General features: G+C 39.3%; 1 protein-coding gene across 5 annotated transcripts in view; it reads left to right on the top strand.

Moving 5' to 3' along the window:
* RAPGEF5 (Rap guanine nucleotide exchange factor 5) overlaps positions 1–24058 on the top strand; it is a 487242-nt gene that overhangs the window by 352111 nt on the left and 111073 nt on the right. For all 5 annotated transcript variants that reach the window (XM_074379608.1, XM_074379607.1, XM_074379606.1 and 2 more), the window contains exon 8: positions 16893–16966. In XM_074379608.1, coding sequence (XP_074235709.1) covers positions 16893–16966 — 74 coding nt within the window. The remainder of the gene's footprint in view (positions 1–16892; positions 16967–24058) is intronic.

The raw sequence follows: 24058 nt of genomic DNA, 5'->3' as shown, positions 1-24058 counted from the left end.
TCTTGCACCTGTAGCTACTCAGGAGGCTTAGGTGGGAGAATTGCTTGAACCTAGGATGCCAAGGTTGCAGTGAGCCAAGATTGTACCATTGCACTCCAGCCTGGGTGACAGAGTGAGACTCCATCTCAAAAAAACAAAAAAAGGATAAATAACTTTAAGCCTGGCTCCATTTAAGTGTATCTGAACCAAGCCATATCCTTGTAAACTGTGTGCAGGTCCCAAGGGCTTGTGTGGTTCTCCTTTTGCCAAGAAGTAGCTAACTTTCATTTAATAAAAATGAAGCATTTGCTTTAAGACTTATTAAAATCAGTTGAGGAAGTTTACACCTTATCCTGTTATTGTTCTCTGGTAGAAGAATGAGTGTGAGAAATTTCAGTTGAGGTTGTCTTTATAAGCTTCGGAATAGATGGTAGTATTTAGAAATGTTGCCCATTTTCTTCCACCCTGTCTACAACAGGGCGCAAAGCAGGATAGATAGAATTTGCCATCTTACTTTTATAGGTTCTAGTCTTCTTCACTTTTATTTTTAGTCTTGTTTTAGCATGTTTAAAAGGCTTATTTCCTACATCCTAGCTCTGGAGATGGAGCTAAGTTCAAGTTCTTCCCCTCTGTGTGAGGGGCCTTGCAGAGCAGACAGACACACATTTATCGCAGGAGAGTTGTCAGGAAGATTAAGGGAAACAGGAAATTATCAATAATCTCTGGCTGGGAATACTTCTTGCTGACAGTGGAGGCGTAAGGGGCATTGTCCCAGCAGCCTGTGGTCCTCAGGGAAGGGGTGTGTCCATACAGTCCAGTTAGGGAAGGGGCACATTCCATCACTGGGCCTCACAAGTGTTAGAGCAACACACCCCATCTGGAAGTTCACACGCTGGGCACCTCACATCTCTAGTTCTAGCTTCATCACTTGAACTAACCCAAGACTTATAATTCAAGCTTAGCATTTGTGCCAAAATTCAAGTTAGTTGAAGTTGATTCCTTTTGTTTATAACAGGCCTCCATGAGTCAACTAATTTCATGGTTAGCCTTGTAACCAAATGGACAGTCTCATCAAAAAATCACATTTATTGGAATGATCCAGGCCCCTCCAAGGGAATTTCTCCGGGGCCTACCCTAGTGTAGTTTTTTTTTTCTTTGATACCTTTGTTTTAATAATTTTAACTTTAATTTTAGATTCAAAGGGTACACGTGCAGATTTGTTACCTAGGTATATTGCATGATACTAAGGTTTGGGGTATGCATGATCCCGTCACCCAGGTACTGTGCATGGTACCCAATAGTCTTTTGGCCCTTGTCCTCTTTCCCTCTTTCCCCCATCCAGTAGTCTCCAGTATCTGTTGTTGCCATCTTTTTGTTCATAAGTACCCGTTTTTTAGTTCCCACCTGTAAGTAAGAACATGCAGCATTTGGTTTTCTGTTTCTGCATTAATTCAGGTAGTATAATGGCCTCCAGCTGCAACCATATTGCTGCAAAGAACATTATTTCATTATTTTTATGGCTGCATAATATTTCATGGTGTGTATGTACCACATTTTCTTTATCCAGTACACCATTAATGGGCCTCTAGGTTGATTCCATGTGTATTAGTGCATTTTCATACTGCTGCAAAGAAATACCCTAAACAGGGTAATTTGTAAAGAAAAAGAGGTTTAATAGGCTCACAGTTCCTTATGATTGGAGAGGCCTCACAGTCATGGCGGAAGGTGAAGGAGGAGCAAATGCATGTCTTACGTGGCAGCAGGCAAGAGAGCATGTGTGGGAACTGCCCTTTATAAAACCATCAGATCTCCTGAGACTTATTATCACAAAGAACAGCATGTGAAAAACCCACCCCCATGATTTAATTACCTCCTACCAGGTCCTTCCCATGACACGTGGGGATTATGGGAGCTACAATTCAAGATGAGATTTGGGTGGGGACGCAGCCAAACCACATCACCGTGTGTTTGCTATTGTGAATACTGCTGCAATAAACATACAAATACAGGTGTCTTTTTGGCAGGACAATTTATTTTCTTTTGGAAATATATCTACTAACGGAATTGCTGGGTCAAATGGTAGTTCTATTTTAAGTTCTTTGAGAAATCTTCAAACTGCTTTCCACAGTGGCTGAACTAATTTACATTCCCACCAACAGTCTACAAGCATTCCCTTTTCTCTGCAGTCTTACCAGCATTTGTTGTCTTTTGACTTTTTATTAATAGCTATTCTGACTGGTGTCAGATGATAACTCATGGGGTTTTTGTTTACATTTCTCGGGTGATTAGTGATGTTGACCATTTTTTCATATGTTTATTGGCTGCTTGTGTGTCTTCTTTTGAGAAGTGTATGTTCATGTATTTTGCCCTTTTTTTAAATGGGATTGTTTTGTTTTTGCTTGCTCAGTTGTCTAAGTTCTTTATAGATTCTAGATATTAGACCTTTGTCAGATGCATTGTTTGCAAATATTTTCTCCCATGTTGTGGTTTGTCTGTTTACTCTGACGATAATTTCTTTTGCTGTCCAGAAACTATTTAGTCTAATTAGGTCCCACTTGTCAGTTTTTGTGTTTGCTGCAATTGCTTTTTAGGGCCTAGTAATATATATATATATATATATATATATATTTTTTTTTTTTTTTTTTTTTTTTTTTTAACCGAGGCTAATGTCCACAATGGTGCTTTCTAGGTTTTCTTCTACTATTCTTATAGTTTGAGGTATTACATTTAAATCTTTAATCAATCTTGATTTAGTTTTTATAAATGGTAAAAGTTAGAGGTCCAGTTTTATTCTTCTGTAAATGGCTAGGCAGTTATCCCAGCACCATTTATTAAATAGGGCATCCTTTCCCCATTGCTTATTTTTTATTGCTTTTGTCAGAGATCAGATGGGCATAGGTGTACAGCTTTATTTCTGGGTTACCTATTCTGTTCCATTGGTCTTTGTGTTTATTTTTCTAACAAAACCATGCTGTTTTGGTAACTGTAGCCTTATAGTATAGTTTGAAGTCAGCTAATATGAGGCCTCTGGCTTTGTTCCTTTTGCTTAGGATTTCTTTTGCTATTTGGGCTCTTTTTTTTTTTATTATTATTCCATATGAATTTTAGAAATCTTTCTCTAGTTCTGTGAAAAAATGACAATAGTAGCTTGATAGGAATGCCACTGAATCTGTAGATTGCTTTGGGCTGTATGGCCATTATAACAGTATTTATTCTTCCAATCCATGTTTTTCCATTTGTGTGTGTCATTTATTGTTTCTTCCAGCAGTGTTTTGTAGTTGTCCTTGTAGATACCTTTCACATCCTTGGTTAGATGTATTCCTAGGTATTTTGGTTTTTGTGTGGCTGTTGTAAATTGGATTGTGTTCTTGATTTGGCTTTCTTCCTGAATATCACTGGTGTATAGAAATGCTACTGATTTATGTACATTGATTTTGTAGTCTGAAGCTCTCCTGAAGCCACTTATCAGTTCCAGGAGACTTTAAGATTTTCTAGGTATAGAATCATGTCATCAGTGAAGAGAGGTAGTTTGACTTCTTCTTTTCTAAATTGGATGCCTTTTATTTCTTTCACTTGACTGATTGTTTGGCATGGACTTCCAGTACCATCTTGAATAAAGCATGTTATGTTGCTATCTTAAGAAGAAAGCCAAACAGTTAAAGTAGCCTATGGTTTTGTCAGTTTATGTGGAAATTCAAAGTGCCCTTTTTAAAAATGGGATTGTTTTATTTTTGTAAAAAAACAAAAGTAAAAGTAAAAAAAAAAGTTTTAAAAGTACAAAAAAAAGTTAAAATATACTTTTACTTATTTGAGAGAAAATATGGCTCAGTGCCTTCAACATGGACTTGGAAAATATACAAAATGGTAAGTATTTAATTTAAATAGTGCTGGAAAGCTGTATATCCTCAAGCAGAAGAATGAAATTGGACCCCCATCTCACACCATATACAAAAACAAATGTAAAATAGATAAAGACTTAACTGTATGAACTTAAACTGTACACTTCTGAAAGAAAACATAGGGGGAAATCTATATAACTTTGGCCTAGGCAATGATTTTTATGAATATAACCCCAAAAGCACAACCAATAAAAGCAAAAAAAGACAAATGAGATTACATCAAACTAAGAAGCTTTTGCACAAGAAAGGAAATAATCAACAGAATGAAGAGACAACACAGAGAGTAGTAAAAATTATTTATAAACTATACATTTGATAAGGGCTTAATAGCCAACATATATAAAGAATTGAAACAACATGATAGGAAGCAAACCCGATTTATATGTGTATATATGTGTGTATATATACATATATACACATATACATAATGTATATTTATGTATATATACATGTATATGTGTGTATACATGTATATGTGTATATATGTATATACACACATATACATATTCTATGTATTCTGTATAATAGTATTCTATTTATAATAGAATATACACATATATACACATCTGTGTGTATGTATTCTATGTGTATACATGTGTATATATGTGTGTGTATATTATTATATATATAATAGAATACTATTATATATAATTTATATATACATATATATATAAAAAATAGAATACTCTTCAGCCTTGAAAAAGAGGGAAATAATGTCATTTGTAACAATGTGAGTGGACTTGGACAACATTTTGTTAAGTGAAATAAGCCAGTCACAGAAAGAGAAATACTACATGATCTCGCTTATATGTGGAATCTTAGTGGAACTTAATGGAAATAGAGAGTAGAAAGGTGGTAACTGCAGGCTTGGTGGGTAGCAGTGGGAGAGGACTGGGGAGATGTTGACCAAAGGGTACAAGGTTTCAGTTAGACAGGAGGACTAACTTTCCCAGATCGAGTGCACAGCATGGCGACTATAGTTAATAATAATGTGGTCTCTATTTTAAAACTACTAGAAGAATAGATTCTAAATATTTCCACTATAAGAAATGATAAGTATATAAGGTGGTGGGTGTGTTAGTTTGATATGATCACTTGACATAGTCATTCTAAAATGATACAATCATTCCACAGTGTATGCATGTGCCAAAACATTCTATTGTATCCCATAAAGATATATAATTCATATTTGTCAACTAAAAATTAAAACTTAAAAAATAGATTGAGCTGATAACTGAAGCAGTATCAAAACTTTTTTTTTTGGTCAGGTGCAATGGCTCATGTGTGTAATCCTAGCACTTTGGGAGGCTGAGGTGGGTGGGTCACCTGAGGTCAAAGTTCAAGACCAGCCTGGCCAACATGGTTGAAACCCCGCCTCTACTAAAATACAAAAATTATTTGGGCATGATGGTGGGTGCCTGTAATCCCAGCTACTTAGGAGGCTCAGACAGGAGACTCACTTAAATCAGGGAGACGGTGGTTCCAGTGAGCTGAGATCACGCCATTGCACTCTAGGCTGGGTGGCTGAGTGAGACTCCATCACAAAACAAAACAAAAAAACAAACAAAAAACAAACTTTTTTCCCCCCAAATATATTATGTCTTAGTTTTGCTATTTGATAATCTTATGAGATGGTTTTCTTTTGTGAGCCGTAAGTACAATCGTTATTCAAAAATGGTAGCATAGAAGCTTTCAGAATTATTCACTGCACTGAAATGTAGAGGAGAAATGCTGTGCTGTCTATTTTATACAGTGGTTCTGTGGTCCTTACTGCTTGCTACCCACTGTCACAGACCAATATTAGAGTTGTTTCTGATCTGAACTCTTTTCATAATAAACAGTCTATTTAAGATGTAGCTGCTTCCTGAGTCCCCACTTTCAGATCACTTATTCCTGGCATGCAGGGATTGTTGGAGCTACATGGGCCATGTCAGTCACTCTGCCCCAGTGGATTCGAAGTGGTGACCAGGGGCCCCCTCTCAGCTGGGTCAGAGTCTCTGCGCCTTTCTGGCTGCCCCACCCCGTATTGGCAGAACTTAAACCCCCTGGCTTCCCTGCCACATGCTCTGTCCAGACCTTTGCCTTTTGTGAAGGGAAGCTCCATAGCAAGTCTCTATTCCTAGGGGATGTAGAAACTGCTAAGTGCTAGGAACTTTCCCATCCTGAGAAAGAAGAGCGACTCGGAAAACATAGCTGCTAACTTGCAGTGACTCTGCCAACTCCCAAAGGAGCTGGGGTCAGACTTTGGGGCAGTCTTCTCTGTGTGCCAACCAGCGCCCTGTCCACAGTGTACCCTCAGCCATCTCTCTGGCCTCTCTCATCCTCTCAGACCCAGCCCAGCCAAGGATGTCAGGCCCATAGCTCTTACCTGCCCTCTCTGTGTCCTTGTCACCCTTCTCCCTGCAGTCCACTTGATGCAACATGGGAACAGCCTTGAGCTTTTCCAGCCTGTCACTTCCTGACCTTCTCCTTTGGGGGAGGAACCTGCAACTTAGCATCACAGGAGAGAAGGTCAAGATCTGGGACTTAAAGAGTTGGTGCTTGATGTGCAAAGAAAGGCAACAGAATCTCTACAGGTTCCGCCATTTCAAGTTTTTTTTTCTTGCTGTAAAGTTCTGCTTTGGGTGTTGGAATATAAATATTATTGACTTTGTTTTTGTATTCCTTATCTTCCACTCCACCCCAGTGGTAGGTGGGTCTGACTAGGAAAAGCATCCCATCCACAGATAAAAATGTAAAAAAGCGCATCACCATGTTTTACATAATAATATAAAGTCACTACCATTGATTAAGTAGTGTAAATCCATCCCTCCTTCCACACATCCATCCTGTGGGTTTTTATCACCTCCCTTTTACAAGTAATGAAACTGAAACTTGGTGAGTTGATGTAATTTGGCAAACAGTTGTACCAGAAGTATTGTAGGAATAATGCTATATTTTTCCCTAATGTGTAATAAAAGGAAATTCCTTTAAATTCTAGCAGGGTAGATTTTGAAGGGGGTTAAGGCAAATTTTCCAGTCTTCTTTCCTGGACTTCTCCTGGGCTGCCCTCCCACTGTATTTATTTAGTGACTCATTTGGTGTCACTGCTTGTGTTTGCCAACACGACCCCTGGGGAATTCTTGGTGGCTCTGCTGTCTGTTTTTAAATTCCGCTGCAATATCAGTGGGAAGATTTAGCAGTACGATTACTGACAATTCAGAAACAAAAAAAACCTTGAATAATATAAGTGGCAAAAAGTTTCAATAAATGTTTTAAAAATGTAGCTGTGTGCCATAAACTTTAGTTAACCAGAATGTCCTTTAGACCTGACCTGTTGAGTTTTCCAGTTTACAGTCCCCATGGCAGAATCATGTAGCTGTGAAAAGCAAATCAAGAGACTCAGGTTCAGTCCTGGGCTAGCCACTAGGCAAGACTTAGTGGCTTCCAGAGGCTCATTTTCTTATTCTGGGCAGTGGAACTAATCACACCCACTTTGGGGGCTTGTTGGAGGGGCTAAATGAGATGGCTTAAAGCACACAGAGCTTTGTACTGACACTTAGGCTCAGAGTCATTTTTCTTTTGCTGGCTGAAACAAATCTTTTATAATGTAATTCCTAAGAGAAATTGTGTAGAGTAGTGGAGGGTACTAGGATCTTTTTATGAATGAACATTTTGCAATATCTAGGAATCAATACTGCTTAATATTTTACTGTGTGATGATAGCAGATTCACCTGAATCTGTATTGTCACCAGAACACAACCTTGAAAGGCACAAAAAATAAGTGAAACTAGCCAGTCACAGTGGCTCACATCTGTAATCCCAGCACTTTGAGAGGCCGAGGCGGGTGGATTGCTTGAGGTCAGGAGTTAGAGACCAACCTGGCCAACCTGGTGAAACCTTGTCTCTACTAAAAATACAAAAAATTAGCCAAGCATGGTGGTGGTCACCTGTAATACCAGCTACTCGGGAGGCTGAGGCAGGAGAATCTCTAGAACCTGAGAGGTAGAGGTTACAGTGAGCCGAGATGGCGCCACTGCACTCCAGCCTGCATGACAGAGCAAGACTCTGCCTCAAAAAACAAACAAACAAACAAAGTAAAGCCTTTCTGTCTCCCAAGAAAAATGTTGGAAAAAAGAAAAACCTCAAACCTGTTGCTAAGGTTAACTTGATTTTTGTTTATCAAAACTTTATTTTAGTTGAATAATACACAAGCCACCTTTGCATTAAAAGAAAACCTTTTTTTCCCAGTACATTTCCTTATAAGAATGGCAACAAAACAGGCTTCCGTTATCAATTACTGATTACCTCTTTATTACCCCAAGCCAGTGAGAAAAGTATTTATGCTCTAATTAAAGGAACCAATGTGAGATACTTTTTTTTCTAATGACATTAACATTATTTTCTGTTGAATAACTTTTCCATTGACCGGCTGTATATTAAATCTTAATCAAAAGAAAACACTGTAAAAACCTATTAAGAAATAGTAGAGAAGGAAGCTTGGAGAATCTTGGCTATTAAAAAAAGGTGTAAGAGTTGAAATGGAATCCTCTCTGCTGTAGGGCAGGGATAAATCATGTAGTCAGTAAGGCAGCACGGAGTGTGGAACGAGGCCACCCAGAGCCCTCTCACTGGCTTGAGTTGTCCCCAGTCAGGTGTGCTGAGCGTGGAGCATCTCATGGGGAAGATGGGAGCTTTTCAGCCACCTCTGCTTTCCATTTCCCCACAGTAGATTTGTTGTGCTGTCTGAGTGCTATTGGCTTTCCAGAACACACAGCACGCCTATATTCAAATGTTAATAAAAGTAATACATTTCTTTCATGTAGCAAACATTTATTATCTTTTTCCTATAAAACCATGGGGAGGATTTGGGGGGAAGGCAGTGGGTAAGAGCACTTAAAATTGTGTAAGTCATTATGGCCCTAATGACAGAGCCGCCAGTGACCACTCCTGAGGTGCAGGCCCACCTAAGCACATCTCTCCAGCAGGACCCTGAGAACTGAAAGGCAGCCAACTTCCGTTCCAATCCCAGCCCCATCCCTCATTAGCTCATCAAACATCACTTCTTTAAACCTCAGATTTCTTAGTTCTTAGTAGGAAATCCAAGTCAGTTCATGCTTATACTGTTTGAAATAAAGCTCCTTTTTCTTTGTTTGTTTTGTTTTGTTTTGTTTTCAGCCTCGTTTCTGTTCAGTTTATTTTAGGCTATTTGATCTTTAAAACATATTGGTACAGATAGAGTCAGACCTGGGTGTACTTAACTATCTCCTTTACTCACTTCCTGTATAATTTTGGGCAAGCTATGTGGCATCTCTCAGCCTCAGTTTTTCCATCTGTAAAGTGAGCGTAATCTTAAATAGTGCTTAGAATCTGATTAAGGAGAGGACCAACCACACACCTACCCTAGAACATCACTGATATAATGGATATATGCTCCCATTCAACTCAGAATTTTTTAAATGAAGAATCATATAACTGTCAAATGTAAATGGATTCTGCTTTGGCCAAGGAAGTTGGTCTTATCTAATAAAAAGTTATAAATACCCCTTTTTGAGCTTCTATAATGATGGAGGAATTCTTTTTCAGCGAGCATAATCTCATTGCTCAAGGCCCAGCAAGGCAACCACACCTATAGACTTGTTGGCTTTGGGTGATGATTAGTGACAGTTCTGAAACCAGATCGCACATGGGGTGTTGCTGGGTCTGGGCAATGTGATTTTATCCATGTACATGATTTACCTCTCTTCTTAGTGTGTTGGAAAAATTATGAATGTCAGAAAAAAGAGGAATTAAGTGTCAGAAAATAAACACAACTATAATTTATCACTTTACAGTTCACAAAATAATTTTTAAGGCATCAGAAAAATTCCTAATTGAGATAATTCAAGAAAAGTGAATTGCTAAATTCCAAGAAATGGTATTCACCTTTTACTAATAGAAATTTGATTTTTCACTAGCCCTACTAAGTAAATGCTAAACAGATATTTAACAAACATTGGCACAAAGAGTTATCAAATTATTAACCTGCCCTCAATGGCCACATGCCTCAGTGCAGCCTTGCCAAGACCTCTACCAGAGGGCTATGGGGAGGATGGAATGGGATAATCCACATTAAGAGTTTACCGTGTGCCTGAAACATAGTAAGAGCTCAATAAGTATATGTATTTGTTATATGGTGGTAGTATTTCCTGTGCGCATGGTCCCTCTATGCTCCTTAGCCTACCATCCAAGCCCGACTTACTCTTCCGGCTTTGTTTTCTAATATTTCCCAATGTGGTCTACTTCCTGCTCCCATATCAGATCCCAGAGGTTTCTTCAGTTTACCTTTGTTTATGCCAGTTCTCCACCTTCACTCCATTCCTCCCCTTATCTCGTCCACCTGTCAGAATCTTCCTTTTCCTGGATGCCTTTCATGATGTTAACCCCTTGCAAAGTCAGATATTTGTGTTGCTGACTAAAAAGTATCGACTCTACAGAAAAAGAGTTTTGTTGGGCTAGGAGGAAATACTCTTCATTTTGTCAGGGGCCTTAGATGCAGAGAGTGAGTACTCAGAAGACTCTTCATTAAGGAGCTGGTATTTGGGCTAGGGAGCCCAGTGGACGAGAGTAATTTTACCTGCTGAAGACAGAGACAAGGGCGTTCCAGGCTAGCGACAAAGAAATGTACATAGGAAGAGATGCACCTGGAGAGGGGGTCCAAGACCCAGTGGCCTGGCCTTTGAGGCCCTGTTGAGGGCTTCCACCTGAACATTGGCCAGTGGTCAATAGAGTGGGGATCACAGGTATCACAGCTTTCAAACCTGCCCATCCCTCAGCTAAGTCCCATGGCATCAGAAACACTGGGGATGGGGCTGTGGAGCCTGAATTGGTATGTATCTCCCTGTGTGACTCTCATATACTCTAAGTGGGCATAGGCAGGATGTGAAGATGGTCTGATTAGCCTCCCATTCTGGAGATGGAACTCTGGCAGCTGTGTGGTGAATGGATAGAGGATGGAGGGAGAGGCCATGCCACAGCAGCCTACGTGAAGTTTGGCCATGACAGAGAGGACAAAGGGTGGAATCATTCCAGACGTAGAAGTGACAGGATTTAGTGTGAGCTTGATGCGAGGGCTTAGGGAAAGTAAGATCGTGAAGGTGCCTGAGCTTTCCAGCTTTAGTACTTGGTGGTGATTTAAACTGAAATATACCAGGAGCAAGAAGAGGCTTGTGATATCAGACCTTCATGTCCTCACACCATATTAAATCAATTACTCCTTCTTGAGATGCAGATTGTGCCACTACACCTATCACAGCAGCTTGTTTGTAGCAGATATGTTACTGTCTATGAAATGAAAATATTCGACATGTGACTGGAACTGTGGACCTGGAACTCAGAGAAGCAGGCAGAAATGTGGACAGATTTGAGAATAACCTGCATAGCAGTAAAAGTTGAAAGTCTGGGAACAGATAAGATCACCAGGGAAAGAGGCAAAGAGAGAGAAAAGAGAACTTGGAGAAAGCTTGCATTTTTAGAAGATTTGAGGATAAGGACACAGAAAAGAGAGTTTTAAGTCAACAGTCTTAAGTTCAGCTGAACAGATTGGGGTTGAGAAAAAATGCTGGAGCAGAGATGTAGTGGTCATTGGTCCACCTTCAAAGAGAAGTTCAATGGCACGGGAGGGGCCAGGTTATAATACCATATAGAATGGTTTGATGGTGGACACCGACCCTTACTTCTCTAATTTTAACACTGAAAAAATACAGTGATGAGGCAGAAAGGTTACAATTACCATTTTTCTTCTTTTTTAAAGAATGGAAGAGATTTGAGTATTTGGAAGCATTTAAAATTATATATTGATAGCAAAAATGAGTATACTCTCTAAGCATTTCTCACTGCAGGCTTGTGTCCATGCCATCTCCCAGGGCCGAATGTGGATGGAGTGTTGTTGAAAGGCCTCCAAAAGTAAATATTGTGACCCCACTCCAGGATGGTACAAAAAATAGCTGATTATTTAGATAATGAGGAACTGGGCTCTGCCTCCTGTGGCCTGGAGACACTATGGTGTTTTCCTAACATTTTTATGTCCACAACCCACAGAACATGTAAAAGATTCCAACTTAGTACACCTCTCATCCACACTTGTGAAAAACACTTTAGTAGTGCAATGCATTTTGATCTTAATTATTTTTCTGTTCTTTCTGTGATATTCTGTTGTATTTCATTAAAAGAGAAAATAAAAATAGAAAGAAACCCTGGTCAGGATCCATGTGAATGAGTTTGCTGATATGCAGTTTGACCAGCCCTGCTCTGTTCCATCCTTGACTGAGGCGGTGATGAACTGTCACTGACACGTACAGTTTACGTGTGAGGCCTAAGGCAGGTTACTTTACCACGCTAGTCTCAGTTTCCTCATCTGTAAAATGGGGAATGATTTTACCCACCCAGCATTTCCGGTTGAACATCAGATGAGACCCTTCATGAAATTTTTCTTTCTGTAAAAATGCTACGCAGGTGAAAGATTATATTATTGCCAAAACTTTAGTTCTTGGCAAAAAATACCCAGTACATTATTTTTCTTAACTCTTTGCTGATTTCTCACATTGAGCCTTGAAATGTTCTGTTTCTATCTGTAGTCATCTCTGTGGTTGGTTTGTAAGATTTTTTTTTTTTTTTTTTTTTTTTTTTTTTTTTTTTTTGAGATGGAATCTCACTCCGTTGCCCAGGAGTGCAGTGGTGCAAAATCTCAGCTCACTGCCACCTCCAACTCCTGGGTTCAAGCGATTCTTCTGTATCAGCCTTCTGAATAGCTGGGATTATAGGTATGTGCCACCCTGCCTGGCTAATTTTTGTATTTTTAGTAGAGATGGGGTTTCACCATGTTGATCAGCCTGGTCTCAAACTCCTGACCTTGTGATCCACCCGCCTCGGCCTTCCAAAGTGCTGGGATTACAGGGTGTGAGCCACTGTACCCGGCCATTGTAAGATTTTTTTAAAGAAATGGGTTGGTCGACTTTTTAAAGAATGGTCCTGATGAGAGTCAGCAAATGACAGTCACTGTGTATTTAATGTTTTCTTGTTAGTGGGGCTCTTACCTTTACAAAATTGATCAGCAGAAGTTAAATAAGCATCGTTTAGAAAGGACAGCAGTCCCCTTCGTGATTAAGTATTATTAGTAGTAGAGTTATTCACAGAGTTGTTGGTTTTTTTGGTTGTTTGTTTTTTAGCACCCATCCTAGTAAGTCCTGGAGAGCGAAAACCTGTTTTGTCCCCAAGGCAACAAGAAAGCACTATCAAGTTAAGGCCAAAATCCTTGGAGGCTTTCCACTGTTCACCCTTGAATCCCTCTTGGCAAATTTACAAATAGATACATTTAAACTAGGTACTCCTACCCAATCAGTGTTTATTAATTCACATACATGCTTAGTTCTCCTGCAGACCCTAGTGCTCAACACTCAAAGTATATGCTTTAGATCTTGCACTTGTGTCTTTTGTTACGGTAAGTTATTTTCAAAGGCCTTTACTTGCTTTTAGACTCTATGTGTTGAGAGATAAGGAGATGGTTTGTTTTGGCAGAGAGTGAGGCTCCTAGCCTCCCTCAGTCCCAGAAGCTGTCATTCCTGTGTACGTGTTTCACTGGAGGGAACTGTCCCAGAATCAATATTTGCATAGGAAATTTTCCCCAACCAACTCTTATTCTGATCAGATAAAAGAAAAATTGGAACTGAAAAATCTAAATAACTCCTTCCTCCTTTTTCTACCACATGAGCCACACCACTGATTGTGTCTTCATTTATTTCTTGACATTAATCTATGCATTAAAGGGTCAACAGAGCTCTCCCTTTTAGGGGACTGTATGTACTTTATGCATGCAACTTCATGGGATAATCATAAATCCTTAGCCAGGATAAATACACTTTTGCTCTTCAGATGCATTCTTGGAATTATAATTTTTTTTTCCAGGAAAATAATGTTATTTTCGCTGTCTTCTCTTTGTCACTAAGGGGTTGAGGTTGAGTCCAACAGAACTTTGAAAGTTTCTCCATTTGCAGATTAGTTTACAGAGTTAGCTTTACCAAGTCCCTTAACTTGCTCGTCTTTCTAATTCTCACTCTGTTCTTTTGGCATAATGCTAAGCAACTGATTTTGCAGTCTTTAAAGATGTGACAATAAATGTAGCATTGTTGGGGATAAGCTAGAAATAAATACGGGACTGGCATTTTATCTTAGGTTTGTTTTTATGTTCATCTATTCCTTCTTTATTGTCTTTCTATGTATTAAGAATTATTCCTAAATCCTGAAAAGTAGTGTGAGGCCAGGTGAGATGGCTTACACCTATAATTTCAGCACTTTGGGATGCTGAGACAGGAGGATCGCTTGAGCTCAAGAAGTCAAGGTTGCAGTGAGGCGTGATTGTGCAACTGCACACCAGCCTGGGCAACAGAGGGAGACCCTGCCTCAAAAAAAAGAAAAAAAAAAGTGTTAACTCTCAATCTGAAATTATCATTTAGTGTCCTGCATGGTCTGTGTTCTAGTATAATAAGGTAAGAAAAAGAAATGCCTACACCCTAGAGCATTGTTGTTTTAAAAGCAAAACTATGAATTCAGTAGGCTAAAATAGTGCAAAACTTTTCTTCTTTTTTATTAAAATTAGCACTTTAAAGAGAAAAAAATACAAATAAAGCTCAAATGAAGTGCCAAAGTATGATTGCTTTCCATGGGAAGTTATTTCGCATTGGTATATGCTCAACTTGCCCTCCAAGAAAATTACTCTGCATTCCAGGATGAGGAAAGACTTCTATTATTTCAGTTAGTTAAGTGGAGTTTCTTACTTCTGTAGCCCATTGCATTTTTAAGTGGAATTTGGGATGTTATTCTGTGTTTTATTTTTCCCTTTGTATTCTTGCCTCTAGTTTTTCAGAGAAAATACAAATGTTTTTCTTTGTTCTTAAGTTTCCCCCTAGCAGGGCAACAGTAGCAACAGGGGACCCCTTTGAACAAGCATGAATGGGACTTTTCTCTGAAAAATAGAAGAAAAGCCTCTACCCACTTCATCTTCCTACCTTGCCTTTAGATGCTCAGCTGGTCAGAGTTATCCTACTTATCCAAAGAGTGAACAGAAGAATTTCTCTCTTTTATTCTTTCATAAATAGTTACAAAAGAAATAGCTTATTATATAAGTGGGCATAGCCAAGCAGTGCCGTTTTGATCACTTGGGGATACATTGTTCATGCTAGTTAGCATTTGCAGGGCCCTACTGTATGCGTGGCATTGTAGGTGGGCTCCATGGTGGGAACCACACAGCAGGCATGAAAGGCATACAAAAGCAAGAGGTACATGAAATGATATTTTTAAAAATACAGAGCAGATAGCACAATATTTAAAAGTACACAGGCTGGGCACGGTGGCTTATGCCTATAATCCCAACACTTTGGGAGGCCAAGGCAGGCAGATCACTTGAGGACAGGAGTTCGAAACCAGCCTGGCCAACATGATGAAACCCCATCTCTACTAAAAATACAAAAATTACTGGGTGTGATGGTATGTGCCTGTAATCCCAGCTACTCAGGAGAATCACTTGAACCCGGGAGAAAGAGGTTGCAGTGAGCTAGACTGTATCACTGCACTCCAGCCTGGGCAAAAAGAGGGAGACTCCAGCTAGAAAAAAAAAAAAAAAAAAAAAAAGAACAATGCAAACTGAGTCGATGAGTACAGTGGGTGACCTCACTGTCAGCCAGGGTTGGTACGCTTTGGCCTGCTTTTGATGGGGAGGGCAAAAAGGATAAGTGACATAGTGGATACAAGGGATAACTATTTAGGAGTCATCCTTGATTGCTTCTCCTTCGTCTCCTCTTTTTTTCTCCTTACATGTTCAATTCTTTGGCAAGTTGTGTCTATTTTGTCTAAAACATACAGCTCCAGTGTTTCATGTTTCTCCTGCCCGTTGCCACTTCCCTGGTCTGAGCCATTGTCATCTGCAGGCAAGATGATAGCAATAGTCACTTAACTGGTCTCCCTGCTTCCACTCTTCATTCCCTCAAGTATGTTCTCCACAAAGAAGCAAAAAAGAACTTTTGAAAATGTGTATCAAATCATGCACTTCCCAGTTTAAAATTCTTTTCTGGTTCCCCATGTTCCTAGGCTTAAATCTGAATTTATTGTAGTTTCTACTCTCTCCAGGCTTCTTGAATGTCACCTCATAGGTGCTCCATAAAAAATTTTAAAACAAAAGAACAGGTTGTATAAAGAGAAAAGTGATTGAACTATTATGCATGAGTCAGAGTTACGGAAAATACATTTTGGTGTTGAATGTCAGTGTGAAGTCAGAAACTTGGAGAAAGCTAGAGAGTTCAGAGAAGCCCTTCAATGATGAGCAGGAGTTCAGATGCCATCAGATAAGCAATACATAAGGCAAAGTCTGGCACTTGTTGTTTGTATATTTTTTGAGACTGATTATTTTAGCATTGTGCTCAAGCTGGATTGGATTAATGAGAGGCTGGAGTCAGGAGCTTTGTGTAAGAGGTCATTGTACCAACAAAGAAAGGGTGATAAGGGCTTAAATAGGGAGATGCTGGGAAGGAGAGATGGATGCAAGACTTCACAGTATGGAATTTTGTGGTAACAATGCACTGAGCAACCCAGATATAAAATACTGTGCTTCCTTGACATTTAAACTACCAGCCAGAAAATCACATTAAAAAAATATATATGGCTGTTCACACATGAAATGAACAGAAGTCTTCATCTTAAACCCCCATCTGCCCTTTCGGTCAAGCACAATACTGATATGATGATGTCTGGATGGGTTTAGGTGAAGAACAGAATTAAGATTGAATTTTCTCACTGCCATTGATTTAATACGTGATAGAATATACATGAGAAGTACCCAGTGCTATTAGCTAACTTCATATTTGATTAACAAAAATATAATGCCAATATTAACATTTTATGAATCTTTTTTTCTGCTAAATTGCAATCTGCAAAAAAATTATCTGAAACATTTTTTGTATGATGATATATTTGCTTAATAGTGTTCTTCTTTTTTTTTTTTTAAGCAATTGAACAAGATGAAGAAAACAATGACAAACACGTAGCTGTAACAGAAGCTGAAAGTGTTCCAGATTCTCAGGTATGATCGATTCTGTGACAGCCCCTCAGCATCCCCTTCTGTATTAAGGGTGGTGAGAAGTACAGGTGTTCAGCCTTTACCTTTTATGTTTTGTAAATAGCCACATTTCTGGGAATAAAGTGCTCAGTTTTGATATAAAGGTATTTCACACGAAGGGTCCTAAATTGATAATTGTATTTATAATTTGATTCATAGGAGAGGATCAGATAAACACACTTTACCAGGCAAAGTGAAGAAAGAGAGAAAGCAAGGGAAATGAGTGAAGGGCAGACGTTCCCCTGAAGAAGGCAGTGAAGAATGAGCCATCTAACAGCACGAACCTGCCAGAGGTTCTGTGCTACCTCCTAGTACCTAAATCATGGCATGAATATGCTTTTGGTTACAGCCTACCTCCAAATACTGTTGCAGCATAAAAACATTGGATATCCTAGTGCTGCTAGCTATTAACTTTATATAACAGTGGAGCATTAAAAAATTCTGACTTAGCGTAGTTGACTCATCTCACTTTACCTTTAAGTTTTCCAAATCTGTTGATTCTGGTCAGAAGAATCACATTAACTTTTTCAATGAAGATTGCATGGACTGTAATGTTTTAAGAAAGTCACATGGTTTTGCTAGGGTAATAGTAAGCATGCAGCAGTCCTCAAGTTCATATTGCAATTATGCTGCAGGCTTCCAAGTAAACCGGCTTCCCCTGCTCAGTGTATTTACCACTTTCTCCAAGATTTCTTAAATCCTTAAATTACTAGTGAGACAAGGGTTTCTACATTTGAAATACTGTTATTCTTTATTTGTTCTGAACTTATTCTATGCTTAAATGTCTCTTTGAATGCAATTTTATTTCTCAAAAAGGATATACAGACCTCACTGTTCAGGATTTTGTGATTTTTATTCAGCAGTGGTTATGTAACTATATTTCTACAGGACCTACAGAGGAATGAAATTATGAAACCAGTAGTTGATAATTAGATCAGGAACAGATTGTACTTAGGTTTGAAAGTCGAATCAAGTTCACCAGCATGGCATCATGGCCGGGTTCCGTGGCAGGCACTTGTAATCCCAGCTACTTGGGAGGCTGAGGCAGGAGAATTGCTTGAACCTGGGCAGCAGAGGTTGCAGTGAGCCGAGATCGTGCCATTGCATTCTAGCCTGGGCAATAGATTGAGACTCCGTCTCAAATAATAATAATAATAATAATAATAATGAGTGTTATAGGCCTAAGCTTGGTGGGAAGGAAGGCAGTTGTCACCTCTTCTGGTGTGTCTAAGAAGGCTTGAACTGCTACCATAGTTTTATTGGCCTAATTCTGCAGGCCCATCTATATAAATTCTCTGGATAGAATAAGTAGTTCAAGTCATGCGAGGTGAGCTTCAAGAAACCTTAGAATTTTGCCATCAGATAAGTAGGCAGAAGTAGAAATAAAAATGTATGCTCGTTGGTGTGTACATATGTGTGTAATTTACATGTACAACTTACTTGATTGGTATATATTCATATAATGGCTTGAGCACCTATTTGCCAATCTTCGCAGTATTTCAGATTACTTCAGTCCTCATTCCAAAGCATATCTTAAGTAAGTTAAGTGGATTCCGATTCCTTCTTCCCTATACATGATGAAATATGTTACTGAAGGGAAAATGCCTCTAGGTTGCTGAAAACATTGGGTATAAAGGGTTAAGATGGTCACTAACCCCAGAGAGACCTGGCCTTGTGGTTACACAGGCTTCCCATCTACCGCACATCTCTCATCTTTTCTCACGTGTTGGCTGCATTCTTCATACTCTCACTAAAAATACCTTTTCTGCTTAAGAAACTCCCTGTGTTAATGCTGTCACATGTGGGTGGAGTGAAGAGAGCATTTAGAGTTGGGTTTACATCCCACCCCTTCTTCCTTAAGGGATGTTCCTTAGTAGCTGTAAACCTGGAAGTTCCTGTAGGGCACCTAAGTCTTTGTCCCCATGACATCCCCACTATGCTAGACAATACCTAGCATGCATGGTTTTCATCTCTACAAAATAGAGATATTATAAGCTCGTCATGAAGTTGAAATGAAGCGACATAAAATACTCCTGGCAATCCTGGCACATAGGACAGTTTCAGTAAATGTTGGGCAGCATAATGTAAAGACTAGAGGCGCTGCCTCTGGGGCCAGACTGCCTGGGTTCCTTTCCTGACTCTGCCACAGTAACCCTGGGCAAGTTAACACTCCTGTGCTCCTGTCCTCCTTTCCTGTAATAATACTGGGAGCTAACACTTGGGCAGTACTTCATAGGTATTAGGCACTCTACGGCTCTTTGTTTTTATTAATGTATTTAAACCTCACAGCAAACCCTCCAAGGTAGATAGTATAATCACTACCACTTTACAGATGTGCTGGTAAGGGACCGGGCCAGGTCTCAGACCAGGGCAGTCTGGTTCTGATGTCTTTGGGTTCTGATGTCTTTGCTTTAAACCACTGTGCAAACTGCCTGTCTAACCTCTGTAAAATGGAAATAATTGTTAGATTGTTTTGAAGATTAACCAACTAATTGTGAAGCAATTAGAACAGTGCCTGGGCTGGGCACAGTGGCTCATGCCTGTAATCCCAGCACTTTGGGAGTCTGAGGCGGGTGGATCACGAGGTCAAGAGATTGAGACTATCCTGGCCAACATGATGACACCCCGTATCTACTAAAAATACAAAAAAAAATTAGCCGGGTGTGGTGGCTCATGCCTGTAGTCCCAGCTACTCAGGGGGCTGAGGCAGGAGAATTGCTTGAACCTGGAAGGCGGAGGTTGCAGTAATCCAAGATCGTGCCACCGTGCTCCAGCCTGGAGCCTGAATAGAGAGTGAGACTCTGTCTCAAAAGGAAAAAAAAAAAAAAAACACCACAAAAACAAAAAAGAACAGTGCCTGACACACAGTAAGCACCCAACAAAGTCAGCCTCTGTCATTTATTGTCACTCTGATCATCTCTCTCATTCCTTTTTGGTTGGAATATTTAAAGTATCTAACTGGGCCAAGATGCAGCATTACTGTCTGCCATATGGTATCTTCACAGACACAAAATATTCTAGTCCCTATATTATAGGACAAAAGGATTTAAGAATCTTTGTCAAAATGTACTGAAAGTTTACTGGTTCTAGCTTGAGTTCTCATGAGATTTTCAATGTTATTAATTGACTGATTGATTGGTTAATTGATTGACACAGGGTCTTACTCTGTCACCTAGGCTGGAACACAGTGGTATGATTATGGCTTACTGCAGCCCCAACTTCCTGGACTCAGGTGATCCCCCCATGTCAGCCTCTTTGAGTAGCTGGGACAACAGGTGGATACCACCATATCCGGCTAATTTTTTGGAATTTTTGTAGAGACAGGGTTTTGCCATGTTGCCCAGGCTGGCCTCAAACTCCTGGGCTCCAGCAGTCTGCCCACCCCAGTCTCCCGAGGTACTGAGATTACTGGCATGAGCCACCACACTTGACCTTGAGCAATTAATGTGTTGAACTTTGGAAATTCTTGCTTTGATTCCATTAGCCATTGGCCACTGGATTCAGTGACTATTTTCATTGTCTCGTATCCTCCATTTGAATCAATCATTTCATTATTAAGTGATAATAATTGTTAATTAAACAAATTAACTGCTAAATATTTGGTAACTAATTTATCAGTAGTCAGAGTATAACTTTTAAAATATATATACTAAAGAAAGCTCTTATTTAAGACTGTCAAAGAAAATCGACTATCCTGTTAAATATTTCATGTTTGATATTATTTGTTTGCTTATTCTCTTTTTTAACTTTTTAGTTATTTTTTTAAATTTGCTACCCTTTTTTTAAAATCGTATTTGTGCTCTGCGGTACATGTGCATATTCTGCATCCTGCAGGATTGTTGCATAAGTACATACATGCCATAGTGGTTTGCTGTCTTTATCCCCACCTCACCCCCACACACACCGTCACCTACATCAGGCCTTTCTCCCAGTGTTATCCCTCCCTATCTTCTCCACTGCCCTGCCCTGCCATCGCCCCTCCCCTACTCTCTACCCACCTCACCTAGCCCTGTGAGTGTTGTTCCCTTCCCTGTGCCCAAGTGTTCTCATTGTTCATCACCCACCTGTGAGTGAACACGTTTGGTTTTCTGTTCTTGTGTCGGTTTGCTGAGAATAATGGTGTCTAGGTTCATCCATGTCTCTACAAAAGGACACAAACTCATCATTTTTTATGGCTGCATAGTATTCCATAGTGTATATATGCCACATTTTTTTTTTTTGTCCAGTCTATCATTGATGGACATTTGAGTTGGTTCCAGGTCTTTGCTATCATAAACAGCACCGAAATGAACATATGTGTGCATGTGTCTTTATGATAGAACAATTTTTAATCCCTTGGGTATATACCCAGTAATGGGATTGCTGGGTCAAATGGAATTTCTATTTCTAGATCCTTGAGGAATTGCCACATTGTCTTCCACAGTTGTTGGACTAAGTTACACTCCCATCAACAGTGTAAAAGTGTTCCGATTTCTCCACATCCTGTCCAGCATCTGTTGTCTCCAGATGTTTTAATGATCGCCATTCTTACTGGTATGAGATGATATCTCAATATGGTTTTGATTTGCATTTCTCTAATGACCAATGATGATGAACATTTTTTCATATGTTTGTTAGCCACATATTTGTCTTCTTTTGAAAAGTGTCTGTTCATATCCTTTGCCCACTTTTGAATGGGTTTGTTTTTTTCTTGTAACTCTGCTTTAGTTCTTTGTAGATTCTGGATATTAGCCCTTTGTCTCGGGGGTAGATTATGAAATTTTTTTTCGATTCTGTTGGTTGCAGGTTTACTCTAATGATTGTTTCTTTTGCTGTGCAGAAGCTCTTAAATTTAATTAGATCCCATTTGTCTATTTTGGCTTTTGTTGCCATTGCTTTTGGTGTTTTAGTTATGATGTCCTTGCCTGTGCCTATGTCCTGAATGGTTTTGCCTAGGTTTTCTTCTAGGGGTTTTATGGTGTTAGTTCTTATGTTTAAATCTTTAATCCATCTGAAGTTAATTTTTGTATAAGGTGTCAGAAAGGGGTCCAGTTTCAGCTTCCTGCATATGGCTAGCCAGTTTTCCCAACACCATTTATTAAACAGGGAATCCTTTCCCCATTGCTTGTTTTTGTCAGGTTTGTTGAAGATCAGATTGTTGTAGATGTGTGGCATTGCTTCCGAGGCCTCTGTTCTGTTCCATTGGTCTATATCTCTGTTTTGGTACCAATACCATGCTGTTTTGATTACTGTGGCCTTGAAGTATAGTTTGAAGTCAGGTAGTGTGATGCCTCCAGCTTTGTTCTTTTTGCTTAGGATTGTCTTGGCTATGCGGGCTCTCTTTTGATTCCATATGAAGTTTAAAGTGGTTTTTTCCAGTTCTGTGAAAAAGGTCAGTGGTAGCTTGATGGGGATAGCATTGAATCTATAAATTACTTTGGGCAGTATGGCTGTTTTCACAATATTGATTCTTCCTAACAATGAACATGGAATGTTTTCCTATCCGTTTGTGTTTCCTTAATCAGTGGTTTGTATTTCTCCTTGAGGAGATCTTTTACCTCCTCTGTTAGTTGTATTCCTAGGTATTTTATTCTCTTTGAAGCATTTGTAAATGGGAGTTCACTCATGATTTGGCTCTCTGTCTGTTATTGGTATATAGGAATGCTTGTGATTTCTGCACATTGATTTTGTATCCTGAGACTTTGCGAAGTTGCTTATCAGCTTAAGGAGGTTTTGGGCTAAGATGATGGGTTCTTCTAAATATATGATCATGTCATCTGCAAATAGGGACAATTTGACTTCTTCTTTTCCTAATTGAATGCCCTTTATTTCTTTTTTCTTGCCTAATTGCTCTGGCTAGAACTTCCAATACTATATTGAATAGGAGTGGTGAGAGAGGGCATCCTTGTCTAGTGCCAGTTTTTAAAGGGAATGCTTCTAATTTTTGCCCATTTGGTATGATATTGGCTGTGGGTTTCTCATAAATAACTTTTATGGCTTTGAGATACGTTCCATTGACACCTAGTTTATTGAGAGTTTTTAGCATAAAGCACTGTTGAATTTTGTCAGAGACCTTCTCTGCATCTATTGAGATAATCATGTGGTTTTTGTCTTTGGTTCTGTTTATGCAGTGAATTATGTTTATAGATTTGCATGTGATGAACCAGCCTTGCATTCCTGGGATGAAGCCTACTTGATTGGGGTGGATAAGCTTTTTGATGTGCTGTTGGATTCGGTTTGCCAGTATTTTATTGAAGATTTTTGCATCAATGTTCATCATCGCCTGTAGTTTTCTATTTTAGTTGTGTCTCATCATTTGGTACGTTTTTGCAGTGGCTGGTACTGGTTGTGTCTTTCCCTGTTTAGTACTTCCTTCAGTAGCTCCTGTAAGGTAGGTCTTGTAGTGATGAACTCTCTCACCAATTGCTTGTACGTAAAAGATTTTATTTCTCCTTCGCTTATGAAACTTAGTTTGGCTGAATATGAAATTCTGGGTTGAAAGTTCTTTTCTTTAAGGATGTTGAATATTGGCCCCCACTCCCTTCTAGGTTGTAGGGTTTCTGCCAAGAGATCCACTGTGAGTCTGATGGTCTTTCCTTTGTAGGTGACTTGACCTTTCTCTCTGGCTACCCTTAGGAAGTTTTCCTTCATTTCAACCCTGGTGAATCTGACAACTATGTGCCTTGGGATTGCTCTTCTAGAGGACTATCTTTGTGGTGTTCTCTGTATTTCCTGGATTTGAATGTTGGCCTGCCTTGTTAGGTTGGGAAAGTTCTCTTGGATAATATCTTGAAGAGTGTTTTCCAACTTGGATTCATTCTCCCCATCACATTCAGGTATGCTATCAAGCGTAGATTAGGTCTTTTCACATAATCCCATAGTTCTTTGAGGTTTCGTTCATTTTTCATTCTTTTTTCTCTAATCTTGCCTTGTTTTATTTCATTGATTTGATCTTCTGTCTCTGATATCCTTTCTTCTGCTTGATCAATTCAGCTGTTGAAACTTGTGTATGCCTCGTGAAGTTCTCATTCTGTGTTTTTCAGCTCCATGAAGTCGTTTATATTCTCCTCTAAGCTG

This window comes from Saimiri boliviensis, chromosome 10, assembly GCF_048565385.1.
Source record: "Saimiri boliviensis isolate mSaiBol1 chromosome 10, mSaiBol1.pri, whole genome shotgun sequence".
Classification (NCBI taxonomy): domain Eukaryota; kingdom Metazoa; phylum Chordata; class Mammalia; order Primates; family Cebidae; genus Saimiri; species Saimiri boliviensis.
Note: the sequence above shows the minus strand (reverse complement) of the source record. Positions and strands in the feature narration are given on the sequence as shown.